Genomic DNA, 22,453 nt, shown 5'->3' on the forward strand with positions numbered 1-22,453 from the left:
AGGAATTAAGATGTGTGCATGTACCAACTACACATAAGGAGTGTGAACAGTATGTACTACTCACACGTATTAATAAACTAAAGTTTTCAAAAATCAAGAAAAAAAGCTTGGAAGGAATAAAATCCTACATGTTCTTAATAATGTATTTCTCATCTCTCTACTGCTGAAGTTTAGGGGAAAATAGCCTAAGGGAGGAAATAAGCAGCATGATTTTTTTAAAAAGCTAGAGACAACTACAGACAGTTGGAGCTCTACCTGTTAACCTCAACTCAGCAGAGGTAGGAGAAATTCCAGGGCTGACCACTTTCCTGGGCCTCACAATAAACACATCCTGAAAACTTAAATGTGCCCCTTTGGGAACAGTATACACCCCAAGCAGACAGAATGAACCATGGCTTAGAACACGAACAAGATGCAGGACAAGAAAAGCCTCACTCAATGGAGCCAAGAGTCAGTTTTCTGAGGAAGGCAGCTTGTGTGTCCAGAAAGCTTCTCCTGCCCACTTCAACCCTTCGGGGATCAATAACAAGGAAACAACAGATCACTCCTCAAGGCCTAAGTCATGCAGAAGGGGTTGCAAGGCTTCCTACACAATAACTTCCAAGCTTCTAAAACCATGCAGACTGAATACAATCTGACTTTGTCTTGATAACTTGAACAACAGAATCAGAATTTCAGAACTACAACGAACTTCTGAGACTATCAAGTGCAATTTCTGATCTAAAACCAAACCATCAAGAAAAGCACTACACTTAGTTTCAGTCCAGAATAGTCTTAGATTTACCATAGACTTCCCCACTCTGACATCTCAGAAGAAAAGAACTTTAACTGTTGATTTTATGACTTCTGTGTCAGTGACATCCATGTAAGTGAAGGGACAGTATATATTCTAGCAATTTCTTTTATAAGGAACTCAGATCCTTGCAAAGCCAAGTCTTCACATCAGTAAGTGCCAGAAGTGCTCCATTTCCATTAGTCTCATAAAATTTTTCATGAAACTAGTTTGCCAGGAGATGTAAATGTTCAAAATGCATGAATTAAGTAAAAGAGACTCCTGAATTATCAAGATAAAGCAAGCAGAGAGGTGCATATATTCCTAAATAGACATATTTATATAATTAAATAAGATATTTAGAATTGTGTGTAAAAACTGACTAAATTTGCAAAGTATCTAATTTCCTGAAAGTGATTATAACTAATATGCAGAAAGAAAGGTAAAGAAAAGCCACTTGAGTCATACTAAAATGGTAGTTCTCTTGATTTGTTGATTGCATGTATATAGTACAGATAGAGACATAGACGGAGATACACAGGTATACACTCTTAAGAGGAAAACAAAACAAACTATATAAGAGAATTCCATTGTGTTAGGAGCCATAATTTCTCAACCTTTGAGTAGTAGAGGAGAAAATCTTAAATTTTCCATTTTTCAGTCTTAATGATCTAAAATTTAAGAATATTAAAATATTTTCTGAGTATTTCCACAACTAAAAATATTTGGCTAATTTGATACATGAAAATGTAACTTCTGAAAATAGAATATGCCTGCTTAGACAGGTTTCCCCACCCTTCATGGAGGACTTTATTTCTTGATTTGGCAGGTATGGAAAATGGTTTCCCTTTATGCAAAACATCACTGGAGATAGAAGACTAGGGAAGGAACAGGTGGGAGAAGCCAAAGGCTGCATGAGCCAAATCCTTGTCAGGGCGCTGCAGTGAGATGCCTGGCAGGTTCGGGCTACGTGCTCTGCTCACCATCTCGAAGATGCTTTGAAAGATCTTTGCTAGTGCCCAGGCCCAAGGGTACTGCTTGATTAGCAACTTTGTCAAATACATAATCTGTGTTGTTAGTACAATTTGCTAAGAGGTCAGAAAGAGACGAGAGAGACAGAAAGACAGAGCCAGAGCCAAAGAAAGACAAAGACAGAGACAGAGAGATGACAGCACAACTATATGGCTAGAAAATACTGAATCTCTTCTCCTTTTAGCTAGGAAAAGCTCTAACAATGCCCTTGTCTCTAACATTATGCTCTAACTTTTCTCTATGGTGTTAATCATTTTTAAATTAATGATCTAAAATTTTTTTTGGTCTTTTTTGAGGCAGGGTTTCACTATATGATTCAGGCCAGCCTTGAGCTCACTTTGGAACCCAGGCTGGCCTCAAAGTCATGACGATCCTCACCTCAGCCTCCTGAGTACTAGGACTACAGGAGTGTGCCACCACACCCGGCTAATTTTACTTCATTTTCATTTTGTTTTATTCTCCAACTTGCACATTTAATTCAATCTAAAACTTTATAAACTTTTGAGTTTTTCTGAGTTCTCCTGCATTCCCTCACCACCGCCTTACTGATTGCAAATTTGCCAGTTGGGTAGACAAGCATGAACTAGAAAAGATACTGCAGCAAAAGTTTCTGAAAAAATACTGAATGAGTTAACAGCAAATTCAAGAATAAGTCATTTTATTTTTCCAAAGGACACCAAACATAAATACCTGCAGGTACTGCTTTTTTGCATCACTTCTGCCCTGTGGTAGCCAGACAGCTTGCAAAATCCATCATTGCTGTACACGATAGGCCAGTCCACTATCTGGGCATTTCCCAACACAAAATTTGTATCTGTTAAAAAAAAGAAAAGAAAAGGGCACATGAGATTCAATAAGGATATAAATAATGGCAACCAACCCAGGCACTTCTACCTTCTTTTAAAACAAAGTTTCTTGAGCAGAAATACAGCCCTCTGAGGAACACAAAAGGTCAGTGCTTTACAACCAAGTATTTTGAATGCAAGTACTAAGATTGCTATATTCCAAAAACAAGGTAGTAAAGGAGGCATACTTTACCAACCAACCAGTCAAAGAATTCTTCAGAAATTCACTGGATTCCTGTGAGACATAGTTAAAGCCCACCTAATTTTTCATTCCAATGGAAGCATAGAAAGCAGGAGAAAACCAAAAGTAATTTCTTTGGGGTACTGCCCAGTATATTAGCCTTGACAGTCCTGTGGCCAAAAGACAACAATGGCTTTATTGATCTTATTTGCTCATTCTAAAGAAGGCCTTCCCAAGGCGAGAAAGGGGGATAGAGGGGAATACACACTCTGTAGAGAAACTTCTCCTTCATGAAGAAGAGTAACCAGATTCTCCTGTTTTGTAGAGAGTAATCAAGGTGTCCACACCACAGAACATTCTTGTGCAGCCAGAGAGGTGCACATTTGTGCTCTTTAGCGGTATCAGCCAATCACCCATGTAGGATGCAGTGACGTGGGCCGGATGTGGTTGGCTGCCTTAGCATATTCTCACTACTTCTGACATTTTTGTAGCTCAAAAATATTCAGTATCTTTTGTGCTCAGGGAATCAACTGTCCTTATTTTCTTTTCAAGAATTTAAGGTAAGAAAATAACATTTGAAAGTTAAATGCAATCACTAAGAAAAAGAGAGAAAGTTTACACTGTGTAGAATCGAATAATGGTCTTTATCTATTGGGAAGCCAATTTGTTCTGGGACAGAATTTATAATTTCTACACAATATGAGTAACCATCCCTTCATTTCTGTGTGGGGAGATGACTGTCTGGGTCAGATTTCTCCACCCTTCATTGATGAGTTTACTTTTTGATTTGGCAGGTTTGTGGAAATGATTACACTTCTCATAAATGTCACTGAAGACAGCAAACTTCTTAATCACTTATAAAAAAAGGAGTGAGTAGCTGAAGGCCATGGTGTACCAAGCCCTTATAGATAAAGGAGAAAGAGAAGTAACTAAATATAGTAATCTATTCTTGAGAATGGTTTCATCTACTTAAAAGGAACACAAAATAAAAATTTCCAGATGTGAATCTATAAGCCTACTATTTTTATAAATATGCTTTTAATGAAAATGTATAAGCAGCTCTTCCATTTACCTCCCCCATATATATTTAAATGCTTCTTGAATGCTTGAGTACAACACAAGACCCTGGTGATATCCACAGTGATACGATAGTCCCTGCTCTCACACAATTTATCAAGACAAACATACACATACGCAACTAACTGAAGAAACAAGTAAGAAGTGATGAACTCGGTGGGAAATGAAGGTTGTGTGTTAGCAGGGGCAACATCAGAGCTTGCACCAGTCTACAAGGATAAGTAAGGGTCACTTAAACATTTCACATGGCACAGATAACACAAAAGCAATAGACAGAAATAAAAATACAATCCCTCCTTTGGGGAGCTCAAGAGGGTATGAGAGGACAGGAATCCTCCAGACAGAGGACCCAGCACAAACTACGGAAGGCCAGCAAAAACACATAGCCAACTGCGTAGACAGACAGAACGCCTCATTCAGACATAAATGGCTTTCTGGCTATTGACTATTTTCCACTCTCAGTAAATGGAAACTTTACTTGAATCAAAGTAAAAATTTGGAAAGTAACCCAATGCTTGAAAGGTAATTTGTGTTCATGGGATAGGAATATTTAAGTGTTCATGCTACCCAAAGTGATCTATAGATTTAATCTATAGATCTAAATCTTTATAGATTTAATATAAGTCCTATCAAAAATCCAATGATATTTTTCACAGAAATAGGAAAATTACCTTAAAATTCATGTAGAATGATATGCTCATCTAGAAACACTCAATATCTGGGAGATCCGTAACCAATTAACTTGATGCAAAACTAACCATCAAAGCACCAAAGCTGGGCAGAGGGTGTAGATCTTTCACACCTAGCATGATCAAGACTCTAGATTATTACTAACATTATTATGTCAGTCAACTTTTGTCACTGTGACCAAATACCTTAGGAAAAAAAAGAAGAAAATCTCATTTTGGCTTCAGTCCATGGTTGCCAGTGCCTCTGTATCTGGGAAGCAGCACATCATAGCAAAAGGCATGGTAGCAAAAAGTTGCTCACTTCACTGCAGCCAGGAAACAGAGAAAAACGGAAAGAACCAGTGAGGAAGGGCCTGGAAACAAGATATATTCTCTAAGGTCACAATCTCATGACCCACTCTTTTAATTGGGTCTGAATTTCTGTTTCTATCACCTCCCAATAATGCCATCATTTATGATCACATAAATGGATTAATCTACCAACGAAGCTACAATTGCCTTCTAAAAATTCCACTTGTGAACACACAAGACATTTCAGGGGATATCTCAGGTCTAAGCCATAACAATGCAAAGCACAACACCAGCAAACAAATAAAAGAGTGAAAAACACCAATGCCAATGGTTTTAAATGTAACTTCTGCAATATCCTTCAGTGGAATCAGAAGAGCCACAGCAAGATCCTCCAAGTCCCTGGTAATAATCTAGGTTAGGGAGAAGACAACATGGCTATAAAACTCTACTTTGACTTTTATGAGGACAGTGCTAATCTTCCTATACCTTGGTCTCTACTGAGAGAAAAGCTTGCCCACTTGCCCCAGAAAGAGTAAGTGTATAATGAGTGCTTCTGCCCTCTTTCCCCTCCGCATGTCAACCTCCACAGTCACAATAACCAAGTGTCAGCAGGTATTTAAAGAGCAAAAAGAAGCCACTCTGTGTGCCTTGACCACTCCGACTGTCCTGTGCTCAGTGTGGATGGGTGAGGAAGGCCTTGAGCTGCTATCTCCAGTGTCACTAAGAATCTACTTGCACCAAGCCCTCCCAGACCTCTGTTCTGTCAGCTGTCAGTCCTGCCCTGGGAGTATATCAGTGACTTATGCTCTAGAAGCCAAGTCTTAGGCTGTAAAAGGGACACAAATGGTATTGGCACCTCTGTAACCCAGTTTTATAGCAATAGAGCTGATTCTATATTATGACCCTCATTTGGCTCCTTCAGATTGTATTCAGTAACAAAATTCTGGAAGGAATGAGAATACAATGGTCCTCAACATATTAACAAGGGTTGAAACCCCAAGGTCCCAAGGGTCACCGGCTTTTCTGACTCCTGCCATGCCAAATCACACTGGTGATTTATCTCTTTAAATACCTCTAGAGGAAGAGGCAATGCAGTCCCTTCCAGACTCTGCCTGATCTGTGCAAGTCTTTTCCACTTGCTTTCTTCTCTTTATAAACATATTTTTAGAAGACACCAGCCCACACATGTCTCTGTGGTAACTGGTGCAGTCAAAGCAGCACTCTAAACAGGTGAGATGACACTGCAGCCCCAGGAAGCCCTGCCTCCTCACATTCAAGCTCTGTGGAATCCCTTCCCCTGAATCTGGGTGGGTCGGTGATTTGCTTGAATTGCAGTAGATGATGTGATGCTGATCCCAGCTGTAAGCTGAAATATCTAGAGGCCTCTGCTTTGCATTTTGAGGAGCCCTGAGCTGTCCTGCAAGGAGTCCAGCTATGCTCCTAGAGAGGCCTTGTGGGACTCTACCAGCAGAGGCCATCTAGTAAAAACCAGACCTTGGGATATCACGGGGAACAAACAGTGATGAAAACCAACAAGAATATAAGGGGTAAATGGCATCCTATTACCCTACCTTCCCCCTCCCTAGCAATCCTCAGAGTTCCTAGAGCACCATTTGAAAGAACAACTGAATCAAAGCTGGGTTCCAGTCATAGCGTTGCCCCTGGTGAGCTGTTCACTGTAGCTCTGTGTAGCTGGGGTTGGGGAGAGGATGCTGACATAGACTTCCACACCAACAGCAACAACCTATCTGGCTGCTAAATAACTGGGTTTGTACCAAAGAATGAATCAGATGATACCCGTGCAGCCTACAAGCCATCTATTCATATAGCACAATGCACCGGCCATTCCCTAAAGTTTCATTTCCTAATGCTTGACTCTATACAGCCTGAGTCACTTCAAAAAATACCAGAAATAAGCTGTGCATGATGGGGCACACGTGTAATCCCATCTACCCTGGAGGCTGAGGCAGGAGGATGGCAAGTTCAAGGATAGTGTAGGCAACTTAACATCTTAGTAAGATAAATAAAAAACAAAAAGTGTTGGGGATGTATCTCAGGGGTAGAGCACATGACCAGCATTCCCAAGGTCCTGGGTGAATCACCAGTACTTAAAAAATGCAGAAGTATTTTAAAATTCCATATTCATATTTCGGGTGACCTGTGTTATCAGGTTTTTGCTCAGTGGAATTGTTTGGATTCAGGACATGGTGTGATGTTCAATGTTAATGCAGAAATGTACAATTTTTTCAGAGGATTCTATAATAGAAATCAATCACATATGGGTGGGTCCATTTGTATGTACTAAAAATGCCTGTGTCTTCAGAATCAATAAAGCCAAGTCAAGAAATAATGAAATGTAAAGGGCAAAAAAAGAGATAGATAATAGGAAACAGGAAGACAGATCTTTTGTAAATGGGGAGGGGATCAAAAGATGGAGGAGGGTAGAGGAGGAGGCAAAAATGGGTAAGTAAAAAGAATTAATATGTGTTATGTACATGTACCAACTCCCCATGACAAATATACTTGTTAAAAATGGAAACACGTACTAATAAAAATATTAAAAATTTTTAAAATAAACAGAAAAAAAGAAACATGCTCTAGATGTGCATACAGTTGTCCCTCCATAATCACAGGTGATTGGTTTCAGTGAACCCCGGGATTCTAAAATCCAAAGCTGATCAAGTTCCTTAAAATGGCACAGTGTTTGCATATACTCCTCATGTTTCCAACCATATACTTAAGTCATCTTCAGATTATTTATAAAACCTACTACAATGTAAATGTTGTTTTACTATATTTGGAATCCATGGACACTGAAAGTAGGCTCCTCTCTTTTTCAAGCACAGTAATAACTTCCAAGCAGCCAACAGCCTCTAGATTTACATTTTATGAAATGACCAAGTTCCTCTACCCTATTGAGTAAGATACGCAGGCTCCATCTGCTGCCCTTCCTCGATTTCCTCACTGCCTCTCCTAAAAGTCCGCTCTCTTCAGGTCTTCGATGCGAATTAGCCAGATTCTCCTGCCTCCACCTGATGTCTTTTTGCTCCCTGAGGGTCAGGAGCTCCAAAAGAGCATGCAATTAAACATAAGGTTTCCTAAATTCAACCTTCCTCAGCCCACACAGTTTTCTTTTGTTTCACACAATAAAACAAACATTTTCTAAAAACTGAAAAGATTCCCTTCCTCCATTGTGAAGTTTCTTTAGTTGATGGAGCATAAGCCAAGCCACCCAGAAGTAGTCAGATGTGTCAAATTCATTCTAAACCTATGATTTCCCCATAAAGCATAACACAGAGATATTCTAAAAAGAAATTATTAGAAAATTGCTTTTCATTATAATTACACAAATAACAAAGGAGAAACTAACTAGAACAATGACTTAGAAAAGTGACTCAGTTTGGGCAATTATACAGATAAAGCCCACATTCCACCAGCAGGTCACACAGATACATTGTTCCCTGCTAGCACTGGTTATTTAGAGGGCCACAGTGAATATTTCAGAATAACTTGAGGTATTTTTCTTAGAAGAAAACACATCTTCCTGACGCTTTGCAGTATTATAGGTTACAAAAGATATCAGCATTTTTGCAAAAAGAAGTCTGAGTAAAAATACTTTTTCCTTTCTTTTAGAATGCTGAAATAAAAAAAAATGATTGAGATAAGTGAAGAAAACAAGAATTTTAGACAAGGACTAGAAGCAGTAGTTTGATTTACACAAACCTTAATAAAATCTATACCAGAAATTACTTTAAAAACACACACACACACATGAAAGTATAATATTTGGGAGAACGGAGAGGATAGAGTCAAGAAAAATGGAGTTAAATCTGTCCAATACAACTAAATGAAACATCTAAAATCTTAACATTAACAAAAGTTGGTTTGAGGCTCTCTTGTGTTTTTCAACAATAAAATTCCATGACAATGACTCTTCTAAATTGTCAAGGGTCCAATCTTAGCATGAAACAAACTGAACGCCCAAGAGATTTGATAGTTATTTGTCTATATATATAGATATATTTGTTCTTTTTGAGACAGGGTCTTGATATTTAGTTCAGGCTGGCCTTAGGCTCACTATGTAGCCCAGGCTGATCTCAACCTTGCAAGGATCTGCCTGCCTCAGCCTCCCGAGTGCTGGGATCATAAGGATGCACCATCATGCCCAGCTATTTGTCTATAACTTTAACATCCTACAAAAATAAATTTTTTATTAAGCCAGTAAATTACAATTGGGAGAAAGATTTCAATTTCAAAAGCAAACTGAAACACTTTGTTAACTGAGTAGTTATCTTTGTTAACTGAGTAGTTACCTCTAAGTATGTGATTTCAAAAGCATGAACTTCATTGTTCATTCAGCATCAGATTAAGGATTTTAAAACAATAAAAACTGATGAGTCACCTTCAGCAGTATGTAAGAGAATAAGAATGTATTAGAAACACAGACTTATTACTGAATATTTTACTTGGTGAGAGGTCAGTGTATGTTGAGCTCCTGCTAAGAAGGATTTATGTGTCAGTTGTTAAGAAGTAGTTCAATAATTTAATCAATCAGCTGTCTGATACTCATAGTCACTATATACATGGTACATAATACAAAGTCTTACACCACCATTGAGGAACACAGAAAAAATTTCACTGCCAGAAGTTTTTTTAAAAGTGATTCAAAGTAAGCATTATAAAATATTAACTAGGACTATAAAAAGTCTTTTCCTAAAATTAGTTTTACATTTGCCTCCTGTGTTATTTTAAAACACACAGGATGAGGTATCACATTAGAGTGGATGTAAGAATCTTGACGCAGCTCAGTTTAATACAACAAATATTTGCATCTCAACTGTGTCCCAGGCCTGGAAAGAGTGCAAGGAGGAACACCTGTCCACTTAAAACTGTGCCCACCCTGCTCATCTGGCGTCCACTCTACATATCTGATAACTGCACCCCACCCCATCCCTACTAGTCACAAAAACTAATCCAGGACAGACTACTAGCCAAAATTTCATCCTCAGGCTTCCACAATTTTGATTCTCTCTCAGGAAAAAATAATAATAATAAGATATTGTGGGAAACAATTTGAGTGACTCCCCTTGAATGCAGAACAATTGCTGCAACTTTGATTATATTGAGACTTACTTCCTTATACTGATATGTACAGAGCTAGCTATGGTATTTCCTTCTCTCTTCAATTGGCCCTAAGCACTGTAAATATGGCTAGTCAAGGTACTGATATGTAATCTCTAAAGCCATCAGACAGTCTCCTGTCTCCTCCCATAGTGTTCTCTATAGAAGATATGGGCACGGCAGGATGGTAGAGCCAGTCAGCTTCTTCGGGGATGTCAAACTAGGTATGAGCCTCAAGGTAAAGAGGCTATGAGTCCCCAGGGCACAAAAGTTTACATGTCAGAAACTGAAGCAACAGCCACCAAAAACAATTCAGTTGCTACTTTAATTGAATTATGCAAATCAAGCCTTCTGCATATCTTTATCTCTGCATTTTGCAGAGATGCTTTTCTCACTATCTGACTAGTCAGTTTAAGTTACTCAGTACTTTGCACCATCCTCACTGTCACTCATCCTCGAACCACCCCCATCCCTCACAAGATAATAAATTCTGGGAGAGGCCTAGGATCAGGGCCTTTGTCCGCACAACCTCATGGGGATTGGACTTAGGACCTTTTGGCTGCCCTTAACTTGGAATGTGTCTTGGTGTCTTTACTCTCGCTGTGTGTTGCACTGGAGGTGGTAGATTGGAATTAATTTGCTGGGATTCCAATAACATCTCGATGGGTTTATAAATATAACTTTTTGGATTATGAGGAAGACTAGAAAAGGGATTATGATACTTGGATAACTGTACTCATATTTAGGATTACAATAGACATTAAGGTAGAGAGCCCTGTAAGACTGAGCAGACATTTCTGACCAACACATGCTGGTGCCCAAACAGAGAAGTAGCCCTTGAGAGGGAAATGGGAGCTGAGAAAGCTACAACTAGAGGAGCAGCTGCTGAGGCCATAGCAAGGGAGAAGTAGGCAGATGGAGAGAAATGCATAGATGGTGCAGAGAGACAGAGACAGACAGCAAAGAGGGACAAGTGCAGAGTGACAGAGACAGGGAGCAACACAGACAGACAAAAGGCAGACAGCAACAGACATAATTGGTGCATGTAGGAAAACGGATGGGAAAGGAGGAGAGAGGGAGGGAATGCGGGAGTGGGACAGGCCAACAGTGTCAGACCATGAGCAAGGTCCAGAATGAGTGAGAGACCAAGAGCCTGGGACATCACTGGAGAGAGTCCTTGGGACTCCAGGAACCAGAAAAAAAGTTGGGGCTCAGATAAACATTACCCCATGTTATGGGGATACATTGTGTCAACTTGAGAAGTCTAAAAGCTTAACAGATTCAGCAAGTCTACAATCTAGGGCACAGAGGATTTGCCTTTAACACTCTAAGACGTTGTTCACTGTGTCAATTTGAGGCTGAGGATGTTATAAAGGAAGGACTGTGGCCCCCTGCTGAATCACTTAATTAAATTTCTGGCATTAATAGATGTGTTATGCTTTCTCTTACTAACTTTTTATTACAGGGTATAAGGCATGACCATTAAGATAGACTGGAAAACAATCACCTCTTTTCTGCCCCTGCAAGGAGACACAAAAGAAAAAAAGAAAACCAGAAAATCCTGAGAGCAGCTGTCACTAGAGACAGCAAGAAAAAGGACCTGACAAGGTGATGAGAAGACAAGAACAGGAAAAGTGGCACATTCAGCAAAGCCAGGCTAGGTGGCATGTTACCCCTAGCTGCTCTAGACAGGAAAGGCAATGTAAAGTGGGATTTCACCTGACAGCAGGAGAATGTGGAGCATTAGTACCTCCTTGGTTTCTTTTCTTGTTGTTTGTTTGTTTGTTTTTAAAGTGTCAGTTATGGTTTCAAAATGGCAGCCTAGGTTTATGTATCTGTTGCCTCCTTCTTAAATAATGTCTAAGAAGTTAAAAACAATATACTCAACAACAACCAAGAGCAGGGATCCCACAGCACACAGGAGCTCAACGAGATGAAAGGAAGGTGGGAGATGTTGTATGAAAGATGGTGGTTTTAAAATCCCAATGAGATGAAGCCAAAGCAAAGGTTAATGGGCCCAGAAGACTCTCAGGAGAGACAGGATCTGCCAGAGTGATGGGACTTCACAAGACAGGAACTGAATGTGCGCAAAAACTGGGAAACTATCTGAAGGTTGGTTAGGGAAAAAGCCCACTCACACTCCTGCACACACACTCCCCATCCATGTGTGCCTGACAGCCAAGCATCTATCTCCCAACCAAAGAGATACATGGAGTTGTTACTGAAGCTGGGCTCTCCAGCTGTAACATGCATTGGGATTGTTGGGATGACCTACATAGGTTCAGGGAATGGAGATCCTCGCAAAGCTTCTGATTCACTAGGTATGAGGTAAGGCCCAAGCATCTGCATCTCTAACAAGTTTCTATATTACACTACTAGAAATTAACCTAAGGAAATTTGTTTAAGCTCTTTAAACCTCAGTTTTACACTTGAAAATGGAACAATGGCAGTATTCACAGAATAGTTATAGAGAAAATTAGAGAAGAGATATATACAAAAACTATGGAACACAGATCAGAAAGGCTATTTAATTTTCCAAGCTCTTGATTGCAATTATTAATTATAACTGGTGATTATATCTGGCCTCTAATGTCTTCCACAAACCCCCAATTTAATTATGCTCTTTTTTGGCTTCTAAAAGTATGAAGAAGCTTAAAAAGAAGAATGAGGAGGAGAAGAGGTAAAAGAAGGGAAAAAACATGGCAGTATTCATCAAGTCTGTGGACAATACAAGGATAGTTCCTATTGCCATCACTGAGCAGAACATAGGTGCTTTTGGCATACTGAAGTTAATACCTGAGTGCATATACCCTCTCCAAGTTCATGACTGATACTGGTCTGGACCAAAGACTGAGAAACACCTTATCCAGAGTATGAGTAACTGGTTCCATTGGTCGGTTGCAACAGGAAACCATGACACACTCAAATGGATAAAGGAGCTATTTACAAAGGAAAAGGATGAGGTAGAGTGTTTTGGCACTGATTAGTTCTGTGTTGAGGTAGGTAAAGATGAGGTAGGTAATAGTGCTTTGGCAATCTGGGGATGGGGAAGAGGCCTGTCTTACAGCATCTGCCAATTGTTAAGGTGTACATACTCCCACTGTGGCAAGTGACAAGCTACCAAGGTGAAGTCCGATAACCAAGAACAGGGCTACTATGCACATTTGGGAGCTTAAAGCCTCCCAGTCCCATATAAACCCAAAGAGAGTAAGCTGGAGATCTAACTTTTAACCAAGAAAAAATGTTAAACCGCACTGAATTTGCAGGAAGGAAAGCAGGAGAATAGACTCCACAACCTGTCTCACCCCTCCTATCCGATGAATCCAGCAAAGAGCCAAAAAGAAACAAGCCAACTGATGCAATCTACGCAGGCCAGTCACCCACAGAAGGACTGGAAAACAAGAGATTGGCCCTAGCCATTCAAACAGAGAGAAGATGAGCAGAGCAGCATTCCAGCAGAGCCTCAGATCATGACCCTAATGACAGCAGCATCCAAGTCCAATCAGTCAGTTCCAAAAATGCTACAAGAAAACAAATTTAAAAATCCGCTTAACTGAAAGATGCTTACCACTCCAATTAACTCTAGTCTTTGCCATGGCTGTGAAGTTCTCATGTAAGATATGTTTTCCAAATTCACTCTTAATTCAAGCAAAAGTGAAGCAGAAGATGCATCTCAGTAACCCTCACTAACATGGTACCATCTTTCCAAAGACTATAGCCTTCCAAGAATGTGGGTGAGGGTGGAAGTGAGAGCCATTTCTTCTCTTCAGAGAAGTACCTGATGTCACTGCAGAGACTTTAAAGAGCTATGAGAAAGGATAGTTTTGAGGCATTCTCACTTATTACATTAAAAATGATAGGACTGGCTGTTAATTTCAGAACACCAGTTTTATGCAACACAGAACTAATCAGAAGTTTTCATTTTATTTTAAATAATGAATACTCTTAGCATGAACAAGCAAACTGTCGGCTTATCTCTACCATGCCCAAGCAAGAAGACTTTTATGTAGATCTGTCATTAGGTGGAAAAGCTGATTGTTAGAGCAGAGACCATGAGAACTAAAGAAGAGGCTGCAGTTGGCCAGACCTTGAACTATTGAGCAAGCAGCACTTGCATGGAGAACAAGAGCATGGACCAAATTCCAACACCTAGGAACCTGAAAAATCACAGCAGTGGGGGAGCAATGCATGTGTTAAGAAGACAGAACAATGAGGTGTCCTGGAGGAATTAAGTTTATAAAAGAAAACTTTAACCACAAGGCTTCAGTCTTCTGGATTCAGTTTACAGGGTCTGGCCATCCTACATCTAAACTGACAAAAAATTACAAAAGACCTAGCTATAAAGTCTAGGAAACTTGAGTGAGGTGTTTATAATGAGAAATATGTAGTAAGTGTTGAGTCCGTGTAATATCTCTTTATTCTTTGGAGAGATTTACAGTGCACCTTGGTCTTCACCATGGATTCTCCTATGAGACTTGATATCCTGAAACTCCTACTCATGTTGGTTCCCAGACATAGTGAGAGCTCAGATAAGGTCCACCATGCCTAAAAAATTGAACCATAATCTAGTTTTTGCATTTTGAATTAATTTTCCTTTGATCTTTGATCCCTCCATTAAATTGTCCCCTTCCAACAGTCATTCATTTTATTTCTTTCATTAAAGGAAAAATAAATTACATACTTCCTTGTTCTCTTGCCCTTCCAGTTCTAATTCTTACATAATCTGTGTCCCCAGAGTGTACTGCTTCTCAATTTAAGAAAATGAATCTGCTTAACACACATGCCAAAAAATATTTAAAACCCACAGCCCTCACGTGTACCCGTTGTACATAATTCTAAGAACGAGTACAAGTCTTTCACGTCATTCATGACCACATGTGAGGAAGTTCACAGGGAGGATTTTTAAACATCAGTAGATCCTGATACTTCCCTAAGGACAAGAGTTAAGTTTTGTTTTCACTTTATTTTGGACACGTGCTCACTAGTAAAACAACCCTAAATGAACCTGTTTATTGGTTCCTAGATTGCTTGAGCAACCTCATTATTAAAGATAAAAAGGATGGGAACATTCATATATGGCTGGGAGTATAGACTGGTATAAATCATTTGGAAGATTATTTCAAAACACCTACCATTGTTAAACATATATACCATAGGTATACACCCAAGAGATGTGTCTACACACTGCAAGAATCTTGTACAAGAATATTTACAGCACAGTATAAAATTGGAAACAACCCACACATTCCCTAACATCAGAATGTATAAATGAAATACGCGGTATGGTCATACCATAGCGTTATACAGCAGGGAACATGAGCCAATCAGACAGACAGCCGCAAGGAAGAATCACCAAGTGACAAGAGAACACACACTGTGTGATCCCATGCTCACCGCACTCCAAAACAGAAAAATAAGCTGTAGTGCTCCGGAACCCAAAAACTTGAGGACAAAAGGCAAATTATCACCATAAAATTCCTTTGCGAGGGGAACAAGGCAGGTGAGATGAGGAAGGGCCCCAGGGGCTTCTAGAGTTCTGGCATGGTTCTGACTCGACATAGATATTCACTTGACAGAGATGGGGAAAAAGTGTTTCACAACAGTGTTTTATGTGCTTTTCTATTTATGGTGTTAATTTTAAAAGGTTTAAAAGAAGACATGAATCAAGCAGGATAAGACAATTTATCAAATTACAAAAAACATGGTTTACAGTGGGATAGGTTCACTTCGTTTCATAAGAAACTCTGAATGAGTGGCACTTGGAAAAGGGCAGATTTTGGTACAATCAAACACATCAAAAAATGGGTTCGAAGAAAGAAAAGGAACTAACAGCTATAGTTGCTTTGTTTGTTTGTTGTTTTTGGAACAAGATTTTACTACATCCGGGCTGGCTGTGAACTCATTATGTAGCCCCAGCTGGCCCCAAACCTGCAATCCATTTGTCTCAGTTTCCTGAATGCTGAAATTTCAGTGATGGGCCACCATCTATAGCTGTTTCCAATTGTATCCTGTGCTACAGATATTCTTGCACAAGTCTCTTGGAGTGTGTGGAAATATCTCTCAGGTATACACCTAGGAAGTAGATGCTTACCTATGGTAGGTGTTTTCAAATAATCTTCCAAATGGTTCATACCAATCTACATTCATGAAAAGTATGAATGCCCCATCCTTAAAGCTAGGCAGACATGGACTGGAAAACTGTTGGGAGGGATATTCTGGAGAGGATTCAAAACTTCAGGAGGTATTGTACAGCATATCTCTGCAGACCTAAGGTTCTGTGATTCTATTTCCTATTTGCATCAATTATAGATGTGCTCACTTAGAAAACAAAAACAAAATAAAACAAAACAAATAATAGACCAAATATTCTGAAGGTATAAACTAAATAGGGTTCCTTGGAATAACTGACCATAGTAGGTTTTTAAATGCTTACTTTCAAGCCATTAACTGACCAAAATTAAAGGAGGAAGAAAGCATAATGGCACTTTAAAACAATGCTCAAGGAACCATTGCCACATACAAAGTCCAACCATAAAGGAAGATGTACTATCAGAAACAAAGGAAGTCAAGGATTCAGTTCACCCATGGTGTTTCTCGAATACATGCATTCTTTTGAGATAAATTATTAAAATAGATTGGCTCATAAAAGTCGTGGTGTTCAGAAGCTTTATTGCCTTTCACTAAATCACAAAGCTTCTAATGCTCTATTCTCCAGGTAGTATCTGTGGCTAGATTCAACGTTTTCACACTTTCAGAGAAAGACAGGTGAAGGTTACCTTAAAATCTATGGCAAGAAAAATAAGCACTGTTGAGCTGGTAATAACCCAGGATATCATCCATTCCCTTTTCAGAGTCCATGTATTTTAACCAGTTTTCTGTTTAATAAATATTGCCACGGCTCAACACATCTACGAGAAGATACAACATTACCCAAAGCTCTCATCCTGTTTGCTAACTAATTATATAAACAACCTGAACCAACTTAACACTGTACAAAAACACAGCTGATTTAGCAATCTATAAATTATGCATGTACATAAATCTGTACCATAATGTGCTGCATTTCACTCCTGTTAATGTGTATGGATTCTTACTGGCACCTACAATTGTTTGATATAGGTTTTTGCACACTAAAACATACGTTCTGCCTAGAACAGGACCATTTAGAGTAATATTTTTGTAGTTTCCTGGCACTAAGATCTGCCAGCTGTCCTAAGACAGATCTCGTATTTACTTCAGTGAGCATTCTGACAAGGGCTTGTAGATTTAAGCAACTATCAAAAAACTATTCTGAACAACACTTTCCAAACATGACTATAAAGAAAAACAGGCTGGCTTTGCCGGCGTGGCAACAAAGTCAATAGGATTTTAAACAATCACTGATACGATCATAAGAAAAAACCCTTATGCCTGCTGTCTACTTACAACAATCAAAAAGAAAAAAAAGTAATCACCAATTTTTTCCTTCAAGTGGCATTCAAAATGTTATTTTTAACAATTAAATTGCTTTTAGAGCCAGCAAGACCAGTAAGCATCTTAAGAACTCTTTTCAAATACAATGACAGGCAAAGTAATAGTTCCAGCCAGTCAACAATGTGGAAAAGACCAAGATTTAGTAGGTACATGACATACTATGAGGAGAGTGAGTTTCTTGTTTTCCGTGATTTCCCCAGCATTCAATAAATATGTTCAGTAATCTCTGTTCAATAAAACAGTAATAATTCCTGGCTTGTTCTTGACCTACCTTTACCTACCTTTGTCTAACTGCCTTTTACTAACTCTAGGTGAATCACTTAACTTTAGGATTCTTAGTTCTCTAAATTCTAAAGAGGAGACTGCTCCTCCTTTGCTGGTTCATGAGAATTAAAGGTGACAGTCTGTGGAAAGTGACTTGGGACTTCAGTGGGAGCACAGATGTGGAGTGTTCCTTATCCACCACTGCTTCTGCTAAAACACTGACAGGGTGAAAAAACCGAATTTCCTTGAAACATGACTGGCTTCTCCTTTGCCCCATTATTCTGTTAGAATATGGTAGTGTGGCTGTTGGCCAAAATGGATGTTTTGCTCAGTATTCACTGGGAAATTACACTTCATCAGAGAAAATAATGGTAATACAAGGAATCTGTTGCATGATGTGTTATAAGAACATGGCCCCGGGGTTGTATCACTTCTGTCCTTAAATATTTAAGGAAAGCCACTTGCATCAGTTTCTCTGTACAATGAAGGGGAAGAAGGGAAAGTCTAGATAGTATCTAACATCCATCTCAATCTATAGCTTTATGATTTTCCAAACACTAGAGATTCAAATAAGAATCAAATAAGAATGTTAAAGAATGTTCCTGGTGAGTTACCTTTCCCCTTCAATGTCTTCCTTATTCAAATCAGCTTCAAAATAAGACTAGTTCTATCACCCATTAGCATTTGAGTAGTTTTTTAAAGGACAGCAAAACAGTTCCATGGATCAAGAGACAAAAAGCTAGAGAAACCATAATGCTGCAAGAAGGATATTCTCAAAAACACCATCCTCAGGCACTGTTTGCTCTGCCATTTTCACTAAGTCACATAATATTCTTAGGACTCAGTTTTCTGATCTGTACATACCACATAAGACCATTGGGATGAAATAGCTAATAACATAATTATGAAGTATTGCTATTTAAAGGTAAAATGTAATTTAAATGCTATAATCTCCAAAAATAGGTTGGTGGATTTTAGGAGGAGACAATCAATATTTTTAAATAGGCTTTTTCCATTACAGTAAAATAATTCATGTAGATACTGTGATATATGTAAGAGTTTACTTTTGTCCATTCATGTTCAGGGGATATTTGAAAGAGATCACTAAAAGTGTAATCCCCTCACTTCACAATGAGTACTTTTTCACCTGGAATAATAATTTAAATATTCACTCAACTTGCCCAAGATGTTTTGTTTTGTTGCTAATTGGTTAATTGAAATCAAGCTGTTGGAACTGGTGCTAAGATGAAAATTCCAGGGCTAAAAATATTCCCAGCCACTTACTCTAGTGGCACAGTTATTCACACACATGTTGAGGAAGTGGCTCAAGGATCAACTATAGGAGGCGGCATCTGCCTTCTTGGCCCCAAGATCTCAAAGTCCTCCAGCAAACCCAAGAAGCACCAGGACTGCAGCAGGTGAGATTCTCTTCCTACTCCATCAATTCACAAACCCACACAGCACACACTGGATATGTTAGATACAGGGAGTCCATCTAACATAGAGGAATTGCCCTCGATATTTATGTGAAAGTAATGTCACTGACAATGGCATCCAGAAACTCAACAGGCCAGTAACAACAGCAAGAACACACAGTAAGTCTTAAATAAAGAGTTTCTTTAAAATCTATAAACACCTACTATTTTCTTTATGGTGGCAGTTTATTGTGGCTGTTCCTTTAGGAATTATTGCCCTTTTGCAGCTCCAGGTAATGACTGTGACTTTGCTTTAAAAGCCACCTCTGCTGATTTGAATAAGGAAGACACTGAAGGGGAAAGGTAACTCGCCTTAACATTCGTATTCTTAAGAAACACACGATTTAAAAAACAAAAAAATCATTTCCAAGAAAGCACATAGGATGACTTACTATCCCAATTATGTTCTTTTTCTTATAAGATAAAATTAAACCACTTTTTCATTAAGAGTATTTATTAGTAGCACAAATTATTTTTCATGCCCTTCCCCTGAATTTCTAACAAAATCCAAATGAGAATTCATCGTTTAAAACACTGTCTCCTAAAGGCTTGGAAACTGTGGTATTTACACGTTATTAAAATCCATTTCCTGAGCAAGCTCCTCGAGCTCTCGGGAGAAGAATACCATCCCTCTCTAGAGGAAGGTCCAGGGCCTGCCAAGAGCATCTCACGCTGGGCTCCCTCTTCTTGCGGCCACCCACGAACAGGTGCAGGCTGCTGCTGCCCAAAGCCAGGACTGCTCTGCAAGTGCAATAGCCCGGGTCGCCGCGCTGCGGGTCCAAAAGGCAAATGAAATCATTCCCTTCGAGTTCCTGCTCCCAGGACTCTCCTCTAAGGGCTTCATCTGCTGTTGATCTACCCACAGGGCAACAGTGCTGACTGCTGATCTCTGGGCAATGAATCGATCAGTGAGTTTGGGGCTTCCTGGGGGTGCAGGACCTCATGGTGGCATTTGTACGTGTAACCATCTAGCTCACTCTGTCCATGCACTCCCTCCGGGGTCCAGGAAAACCATCCAACCCTCCTGAATCAACCTCGAAGAAGGTGGGTGGGCGAAGGTGTGGGATGAGGCAGTCGCCCCGGCCCACAGCTCGTCCCTGAGTCCCTACGTCCCTGCACCTCAGAAGTGGAGACAGCCGCATCTCTGCACCCCAAGCAGCCGGGCCGAGTCGACGGTGCCTGCGGCCGGCTTCCCTGGGGAAGGGGCTCCTGGGGACAGCCCCAGAGCCTAGGACCCTGCGAATGTGAGCGCGGCCAGCCTGCGGGCACTTTCCCGGGACTTCGCGCTGCTCCCTCGGAGGAGACGCTGGAAGGTGCCTAAGGAGCTATCCTATCCGGGGCAGGGGGCGACCCAGATCCGTCCGCCTTGCCCTCCGCCCGCGTGGGAGAGGTGGCCTCGGATGCCCGCGCGCCCTGGGTGCTACTGCATCTGCGGGCACCAAACGGCGGGAGGCGCCTGCGATAAAGGAATGGATGAAAACGTTCAAAATAAAATCCCCGTGGAACCCTAACCCTTACCATTGGACCTCCGGACAATATTCTCCAGAAACGTGTTCTGCGGGGCCACCAGTCCCCTCCGGCCGCCGGCCATGGTCATCCTCCCGGCGGCTCCTCACCGCGGCAGGCAGCTGGGCACGAGGCCCACGCGCGATCCCGGCTCGCAGCGCCCCATGTGTCCCACTGCGCGCCGGGCGGGCAGGGCGGCGCTGGCTTGGCTGCCACCACGCGCCCTGCGCCCCCTCCCGCCGTCCGCCCGCCGCCGCCTGCGGGTGGGCGGGGGAGACGCGACCGCAGGCCGGTAGCGCCCCCTACCGGGCGTAGCCTCTGCGGACCTGCGAAGACCGAGCGGGGCTCCCGCTGCAGTCCAGTGTGACCGGGGACAGCGGGCAGAGGCTGGCACGGCAGCGTCACCCGCTGGGCACAGCCGGGACCTATGTCCGGGAGGTGCAGTGCGCTGCGGGAGCAGCGCTTGGTGGATTCACCCCAGCAAGGGCCCTGAGATGTCACTGTCTTCCTACACTGTGCTCCGGGCAGCGCGGGGGATCTTTCCCAACACCTTGTTGCTCCGCCCCAGGGCTTGCTGGGTGATCAGCGCCAGATGCTGGTATTTTACCAGTGTTGAATGAAGTTGTTAGAGGGCAGGCTTGTAGAATGATTGGGAGGTTCTGCTCCAAAGATGTCGGCACAATCCTGTCCACGGTTCCCAGCAAATACTTTAACAAAGGCCAAGAAGAGACATGTTTGTATAATGCCTTTAGCTAAAGCACGATCTCTTACAAGTAGCGTGTATTAGAAAAGGAATAAACTGCCTGACAAATGTCAAAACCAAGGACTGGCCTCCAAGGGGGAAATTTGGGGCAGTTTCCCAAAGCGCAGCAGGGAGCAGTTACTCAGGCAAGGCTCAGCTTCGGTGTGCAGGACGTAGAGGTAGGTGCTAGCCGCACCTGTCCTTAGTAGAAATCCCGGGTACCTAAGGGTTCTGGACAGGAGCCCAGACCTTCCTCCTTTGTTCCAGAATCTTCATACTAGTCCTTTTGCTCCCATATGTGACATGGATATGGCAACAGAGTAAACCCCTCCCCCATAGAAGCGATGACATGGGGTCACCAGTCAACAGGAAAGTGCCACCGACCCTGGAGCCTTGACTTATCGGAGTCTACCGCCCTGACACCTCCTGTTATATTGCCAAGAAACCCTGTCTCAGTTCCTTCATCTCAGAAACGAAAACGAGTTTCTTCCCAGCAATGTCTCAGTAGTTGTGAACATCGGAGGAGACCGTGTGGGTGAAAGCATTCTAAATCTGAATTGCTGGACCAAGGTGAGACATCGTCGCTGGTGTGACTAACGAAGTGGACCTTTACAAATACAGTACCGCCCTCGCCTGGATGTCAGGTAAACAGATAACCTGTAGTGGAGAGTTCCATGAGGCTGGCACAGGCTTTGAAATGGAAGCACTGTTTCATCTTTTCCACGGGAAAACACTACCCACCGGGGAAGGCACGGGCTCAGAGACAATAGTATTCCTTAAACCCTAGCTCCGTCTAGTGGTCCTTCCTTCTACTGCAAATGAATAAAGGACACTGGCTGACGAGAACGGGACTCCTAGGTGTATTTGGTGCTGAACTGAGCTAGTGTGGTGTCTACCTACTGCATTTGATTGAGTTCATCTGAATAAAACTCTTAGGGTTGTGTTGTCTATTGCAGGAACACGCCTTGGGGAGGGATTTTTTTCA

General features: G+C 41.2%; 1 protein-coding gene across 2 annotated transcripts in view; it reads right to left on the reverse strand.

Moving 5' to 3' along the window:
* Kcnh1 (potassium voltage-gated channel subfamily H member 1) overlaps window positions 1-20,978 on the reverse strand; it is a 411,372-nt gene extending 390,394 nt beyond the window's left edge. For both annotated transcript variants that reach the window (XM_003474337.5, XM_003474338.5), the window contains exons 1-2: window positions 20,739-20,978; window positions 2,495-2,618 (exon numbers count right to left, since the gene is read on the reverse strand). In XM_003474337.5, coding sequence (XP_003474385.1) covers window positions 2,495-2,618; window positions 20,739-20,817 — 203 coding nt within the window. In that variant the 5' untranslated portion in view covers window positions 20,818-20,978. The remainder of the gene's footprint in view (window positions 1-2,494; window positions 2,619-20,738) is intronic.
* Window positions 20,979-22,453: the final 1,475 nt, after the last annotated feature.

Source organism: Cavia porcellus, unplaced genomic scaffold, assembly GCF_034190915.1.
Source record: "Cavia porcellus strain 051 isolate PalLab524CR breed Dunkin Hartley unplaced genomic scaffold, mCavPor4.1 scaffold_26, whole genome shotgun sequence".
NCBI lineage: Eukaryota > Metazoa > Chordata > Mammalia > Rodentia > Caviidae > Cavia > Cavia porcellus.